The sequence below is a fragment of the Phalaenopsis equestris genome, unplaced genomic scaffold (genome assembly GCF_001263595.1).
Source record: "Phalaenopsis equestris unplaced genomic scaffold, ASM126359v1 Scaffold000036, whole genome shotgun sequence".
Taxonomy (NCBI): domain Eukaryota; kingdom Viridiplantae; phylum Streptophyta; class Magnoliopsida; order Asparagales; family Orchidaceae; genus Phalaenopsis; species Phalaenopsis equestris.
In genome coordinates, this window is record NW_018164478.1 from 1429109 (window position 1) to 1436663 (window position 7555).

At 38.1% G+C, this 7555-nt stretch overlaps 1 protein-coding gene across 1 annotated transcript; it reads right to left on the reverse strand.

Moving 5' to 3' along the window:
- Positions 1–6797: 6797 nt before the first annotated feature.
- LOC110018900 lies at positions 6798–7400 on the reverse strand. The gene has a single exon (XM_020716376.1). The coding sequence runs from the start codon at positions 7319–7321 to the stop codon at positions 6998–7000; it is 324 nt and encodes a 107-aa protein (XP_020572035.1). The 5' UTR covers positions 7322–7400; the 3' UTR covers positions 6798–6997.
- Positions 7401–7555: the final 155 nt, after the last annotated feature.

Here is a 7555-nt window from a genome sequence, read left to right on the forward strand (position 1 = left end):
AAGTGCATACCGTGATTTTTATGAACAGCTGGACGCCATGGTCCCCTTCTTTTACGTGCCGGAGAATGCTTAGGGTTTCACCAACAAAGGAAGTAGCGTTTCGCCGAGGAAGACGATACAGACCCTAAACCCTAAACCTCGTAATAGTGCGGAGAAAATGAAAAGGCTTTTTTAGGCGGGTTTGGGTTTAGGGTCGGGCCGGGTCGCGAATTATCGGAAATTTATTTTTCTGTGCTTTAATAGGTGGGCCCGACTTTTCTACGGGGTGGCATTTGATTGGTACGTGCGTAGTACTGAGGCAATATTTCTCCTTATAGCCGCTGAGGCAGCTTATTTTTATGGAAGCATGCTGGTTGTTGGATTGAACACTGAGATGGAGTAGCTTAGATTCATTCCAAAAGTACGGGGGACAACTAGGATTATTCCTGGGAATGCAAGATATGCCATTCTGCCGAATAATTGTGTATCTTCTTCCATTCAACTGTGACTGGTGTGATGCCCGGTTTATTAATTATCTGCTGAATGGCCTTTCTGCCATTTGTGTTTCGTCATTTAGATCTCTATTGGTCCCCTTATTTTTTGATGAATTGAACTTGGGGCTCCAACTTTCGTGTTCAAATCACTATATTCCTTATTTTATACTAATTGGACTTTGAATTTTGCTATATGAAATATTATTTTTTCTCTTTAAGAAAGTTTATTCCTGCTTGGACAATTGTTAAATAAAAGAAGGCTAATTCTGTTGAGACATTTCTTGCGGAAAGGTGAATGGTTGGCTATATTTGAATTCAGTTACCGAAGTTACTGTATTTAACGAGTTTGAAATTAATAATTGTCATTGCTAGATTATTTGTGAGATAAATCATTTCTTTGTTTCATAATAGATAGATAAGGTTCGTTAAATTTGGACAATAGACGTTGTTAACAGATCTAGCAATTTACAGCACTTGTGCACCTGCATGAATTGCTAAGTTGTATAATTGCTCATGAATTTTGATAGTAATTGATACCAGAGTTAACCTAAATCATGACTCAAACGGTATATATTCTATTACTGACTTCAAATGATTATAAGGACGACTCTACAATAAAAAATAACACATCACATATAATAACAAATAGACATAATGCTTATAGAAGTAAAAACAAGGAAAATAATCAAAGGACATAAACAACCTCTATAGTAGGGTGCAGTCCGACTGGTGACGAGTTTTTGGAGTGATTGTTGGAGGTCGACTGTTGCGGGATGTATGGATAATGTGGTCGGGAGTATGCTGGAGGGGACTCAAATGGTGGGTGGTTGGCGAGAGATATCGGGCAGAGAGTGTGGAGGCAGCTGGGAGGAGCTTGAGGGTCAACGGTCGACGAATGCATGGTTGGGCGGTCGAGGCCGTGAGTGAAGGAGACGTAGGGAGGCGATCAACTGGATTGAGTAGGTGGAATGAGTAGGTAGTTTCTGCGAATTTATGAGGCAAGTAGGAAGTTGGACGAGCAATGGGATATTTTTGCAAATGGGGTGTAGTCGGCTAGCCGTGAGTCACTGGTAAGAGAAGCGGTTGTTTCAGGGGTGAACTGGAGTGACCCGTGGCTTACTTGAGGCAGTAGAGTAGGTCGGCTCAGCTTTAACAATGTTGTAAGGAGGATGTGGAGCGGTGATGAATGGAGATAGTCACCACCTTGGGCGAGGTACACTCAAAGCACCGCTCGTTGTCAGATACAACCCTCGGAAGGGGAAAACCTTAAGAGCTCAATTGAAATCAGAGATGGACAAAAATTGCTTAGTCTTCAACAAATAATAATTATAAATAAGATGGTATTAGTGAATAGACTAAACAAGTAGAAGAATAGACAAGAAATAAAGTAGGGGGAAATGGAAAAGGAAAGAATTTGAAATGCAACCTATGTAGAAAGGGATGGTTTAGGAATGAGGTGAAATTGTGCACAAGTTTGGGGAGGTGGGGGTGGTGGCGGAAGTTTTCGCCCCCACAGGAATTTGCCGATCCAGTACCGTAGGGAGGCATTATTGTTAAACATGCAGTTAACACGTTCAGTTAGAATTTATGAAGCATTCACATGTCTCATGTTCTTAATGTGCGTTCATTTTTAAATCAGTTTAGGAGTTGAACTGTTCAAGTGTTATAAAAGCTTAGTTTTTATATGATCCCCTGTTGAGAGAGTGCAAATAAAGTCGTGGGCGCGACAGAGGGAGCTGCGAGCTTCTTCTGAGATGTCCTTCTGTCGCCCCTTCCAACTCCTAGTGCGGGGCGGCCAATGACGATCGTTGGACAACGGTCGGCAGTGATTGATGGTGGTCAGCGATGGTCAACGGTGGTTGATCCTCATGGGTCGGCGGTGATAGACGGTGACATGAGTGGTGCAGGACTTCAGTTCATTCTCAAATCTTCAAGTTCTTTCTCAAGCCTCAAGCTCTCCCCCTATGAGGGAGGTGAGACTTTATTTATAGTGTTCTAAGTGCAATGAATACAAAAATATGAACCACTCAGTCCGGTGGCTTCCTTTGATCAGACAGTGTTTGATGGACATTTGAGTGCTTGAACGATGTCAGAATTGAACAAAATTTGGCTTGTTGGATTCATCTTGTCGAGACATTCGATTTGATTATAAGCTTGTTAGATTCGACATTTGTTTAACTTTCTAAATATGTCTGAAGAACTTCCAAGAATGGTTTAATGACTTGATTTGAGCTTGATTTGACTTAGATTAGACTATTTTGGTAACTTTGGGTTCTTCTTGTGGAGCCGGTCACTTTGACTGTAATTTTGCTGAAATCGGAGTTTTGGATGAGTTTTTATCGAGCTTTGAATATTTCTTGCTCAAAAAGTTACCTCGAGATTCATGTTAAATGATGGAGATTTGCTGGAGATGTATCAATCCAATAAATTCGGAGTAACTGTTTAACAACTTTAGTAGGATTTAATAGAATTTATCTTTCCCCATGCTTCATCTTCTCTAATTCCTATAAAACTTTCTTCGGACGAGATTGACTAAATCCCGAATATGAGGTAAAAGGGGAATTAAGATTCAATAGGATTTATGAATGGCTTTTCTGTCGTTTGACAGGATTTAGCATACATCTGTATAAGTCTGGCTTAAAACTGGCTACCGAGCAACCCCTTAGTATTATCGAGCAAAAATTTTATACACATGTAAATTAAATGAATATCATAAAAGTATAGGAGAAATGACATTTTTAATGTGTATATTTTGAATTAGAAAAATCATGGGACATTGCTAAGTTGAAATGACTTTATTAATCATATATTATATAGAATGCCTATTTTCATGGGATGGTGCTAAAAGTGAGTCATGAGATATCAGAGTTATCATCAGGCAATATTAATGGGTGCTCTTTTTATCACTCATAGGGGCAAATATTTGGATGGTGAGAAGATTAGTATCGATCGTCGCGCAACAATTGGTGATCAATTTCGTCATTCTATACATAAGAGGTGGGAGTAGCGGCCAGAAAGACATCCAACATCGATATCTAATGAATGTTTTTCACATTGGCTGATGTTAGGAAATGATCCCAGATCAATGGTTTGGTTGTTCTCTGTAAAGAAAGAGAAGTTATTGGACTAGAAGGTTTTCTATAAATTTCTCATTTATCTAATTAATCAGCTTTAAATACATATCTTAAGTAGGGCTGTAAACGAGCCGGGCTTGAGCGAGCTCAGGCTTGGCTCGTGTTCGGCTCGTTCGAAATAGTTCATGTTCGAAATCGGCTCGTGTTTGAAATTGGCTCGTGAACAGTGTGTTCGTGTTCGGCTCGAAATTGGCTCGTTAATCTAAAATTGAGAAAAATAGATGTAATGTGTGGGATTCGAACCTGGATCAAATCTATACAGAAGAAGATACTAACCACATTGCTACATGAGGCGTTATGATTTAAATTTAGACATAAATATATATATATATATATATTATCGAGCCATTTCAAGCCGAACACGAGCGAACAAACTGTTGTTTGTGTTCGACTCGTTTACATTTCGAGCTTAAAAATTTGTTCGTGTTCGGCTCGTTAGGCTTAACGAACGAGTCGAACACGAGCTGCTTAACGAGCCGAACACGAGCTGTTCACGAACAACGAGCCAAATTGACAGCCCTAATCTTAAGGGCAGATAATGTAATAAAAGAAGGTAGAATAGTCAATGATATCAAACGTTGACTATTGACAGGTGTCGGGTGATGGGCAATTAAGAATATTAAATGCAAAAAATAAGGCTAATATATATATTTATATGGCAGGCATTATGATCATTTAGACAACGAATTTGGACAATCCTTTGGATCTTATCCTTATAATAACTTAATATTTTTTTTAGATATCTTAACATTTTAATATTAAAGTTAATTGATCTTTGGTGGTCAAATTCATCTTATTGAGACACTTGTTTTGTTTATAAACATATGGTACATAGATGTCTTTTGACCCGTCAATTGATATTGTAAAATTTTAAATTTATTCTTCCAAGTGTTTAATCTTATAATGTTCATTGCTTAAAAATCTAGATGTATTTCTCGCATCTCAAGCAAAGGAAGAAAAATGATGCATTTACTCGCGCATACCACCTAATTATAATGTATTTATCTAACACTTATGTTTTACATTTCAAATCTTCTATAACACATTAAATACTACTATTTTAATTTTAAAATAAGAAATTAAAGAACGTATTTGTTTCATGCATAAAGAAAGTGATATGTATGTGTGTAAAATGGGGGAAAAAGAGACTAGAGAGAGGATCGACTCTTTGGGTGTACATTAGAATTATGTTGACATGAATATCAAAGAGATCCAAAGGACTAGGAGATCAAAAAGTACAGTTAAGGAGGGCTCACTGATGAAAGATCAAAGGATCCACTTACCTGATGCAACCCCCTAAATTGAGGCTGGATGTTGATTGTGAGTAAACCATCTAAATCGAGGACTAAGACTAATCGAGCTGGGCAGATGCATTGATCTATCTATCTCGACAAGCCAACTCAAGGTAAGAGTTCGGTATCACCGGCAGTCTCATGAACACCCATAAATTTTTCATCATGGACCAAAAATTGGCAACTACATATCCCACGATCATCCTAAAAGAGCCTCTCGTTAAGGAATCAACTACCTATCAGACCACATTGATTCACATTCTGCCCAATAACCTAATCTCGCTTGGTCGATATGTGATTCTCATCTTTGAAAGGTGTGCATTTTGCATTAATATATAAAAAATTAGTTAAAAAAAAAAGAAAGAGAAGAAAAAAAAGATCTAGCCCGAGAAAACATGAGCTTCTCATCCAGAGATCAATGACTGATAGCGTAGAAAAACCAACAAGACCGATCGAGTTAAGTCTTGCTGACCCAAAGACAATCAAAGCCCGACTGACACCCCGATTCAGAACAACCAAATGAACAGGTCTTGTCAGAGGATGGTCGAACTATAGGCCCATAGTTGAAAATATTTAAAATATTGGGTAATACCTCTATTAAAGTAATAACAAACATATAATGTTACATATTATTCCCACTTTACTATAAATAGATGAATCATTTTATGAGAAATGACTAATTAATAATACCACTATTCATTATTGCGCATCCCCAATCTTCAGCTATTATTATTAATTGTGATTCATATACAAATTAAAATTCAACACCAATCTTTTTTAGGGGATCATGCACTATGACTCACAAAATCTTTCTTGTGCTCCTCTTCTCATTAAGATCATTTCCTCCGCTCGGATGATAAGAAAACAAAACACATAATTTAAGCTTGAAGAACACATCCATCATCTTAGCATCCATCATCTTGCTCCACCTTCTTCACAAAAATCTCTCCTCATATATTATGTATTTATTATAAAATATATATTGCTGCGATACCAATATTTTCATAATTTATTCCCCAAAAAAAGTTTCCTCATAATTTATAACAATAGCGAAAGCGCGTGACAATCAGATCATTACCCAATTGAAATAAGATTACCAGAGCTATTTTTTCCTCCAAATCATCACATAACTGATAGACAGAGTAGAATAACCAACCGACAAAGGCACACCGATCGAGTTAAGTCTTGCTGACACGAAGACAATCAAAACTCAACTGTCACCCCGATTCAGAACAACCAAATGAACAGGTCTTGTCGAACTATTGTCTACAGATTTCAGTCGACCGAGTCAGAAGGTAGCCGAACCATTAGCCCATAGTTGAAAATATCTTAAATATTGTGTAATGTCTCCATTAAATTAGGGACAAACATATAATTTTACATAGTTTACCCACTTTACTATAAATAGATGAATCATTTTGTGAGAAATGACTAGTTAATAGTATTACTATTCTTTGTTGTGCATCCCCCATCTTCAGCTCTATTTCTTATATTTGATTCATAGACAAATCAAAATTCAACACCAATCTTTTTTGGGGGATCATACACTACGACTCAACGAAATCTTTCTTGTGCCCCTCTTCTCATTAAGATCATTTCCTCTGCTCCACTGGAGGATGATAAGAAAACAAAACACATAATTTAAGCTTGAAGAACTCATCCATCATGTTGCTCCACCTCCTTCACAAAAATCTCTCCTCGATATATCATGCATTTATTATAAAATATGTATTGTTGTGATAGCAATATTTTCATAATTTATTTCCCAAAAAAACAAAATTTCCTCATAATTTCCAACAAGAGCGAAAACCCGTGACAATCAAACCATTACCCAATTGAAATAAGATTACGGGTGCTATTTTTTTCCTTCAAATCATCACATAAATACAAAAAAAATAAAATAAAATAAAAATAAATAATTTGAAGCAACACTTTAAACCTCAAATTAAAAATTCGAGCCCTCATCAAGCTCGATAAATCATAAAAAATTATCTATTCTTCACCCCAACTAATTTCTCCTCCTCCCTAAACCCTAAAACTAAAATTACTAAGAAAATCAAGAACAACAACGCCAACCTCTACGATTTCCGAATCTAATCTAGAAGGAAGAACGGTTCGATCGGACCGAGATCCGAATCGGAGCTGTCCGGCCGGAGCCGGAACCCCGGCAGTTATTGCAAGCCATCCGGCCCGTGCCGGCACAAGTGCGGCAGCCGCGGTCCCCATCAGACCATCGGGAGCACAAGCACTCCACCTTTCCCGTTCCGCTGCACTTAGGGCACTGTTGTCTCCACGTGCAGGGGCCGCCGGAGCTCGCCGGCGGCAGATGTAGTCGGTGCTCCTCCGCGGCCTTCAAGAGCATAGCTCCGGCCACCACGCCGAGACCCGTCGCCATCTGCGTCGCCAAAACTAAAGGCCCCATTCTCTCTCTCTCTCTCGCTTACACAGACTGAATATTGAAAGGGGAAAAGTTAGAGATGGTGTTTTGAGGGGTTTCGGGGCGGTGGTAGTATTTATAGCGGTGGTCTTGAAAAGGAGGACGAAGAAGCTGCTTCGCTGATGCCGGGTTCTAATTTTTCACAACTTTATCTCTGAGAAAGTTATCATAATTTTATTTTATTTTAATATATATATATATATATATATATATATATAT

Coding starts and splice junctions, on each gene's coding strand:
- LOC110018900 (XM_020716376.1), bottom strand. CDS start 7,321: ATGGGGCCTTTAGTTTTGGCGACGCAGATGGCGACGGGTCTCGGCGTG.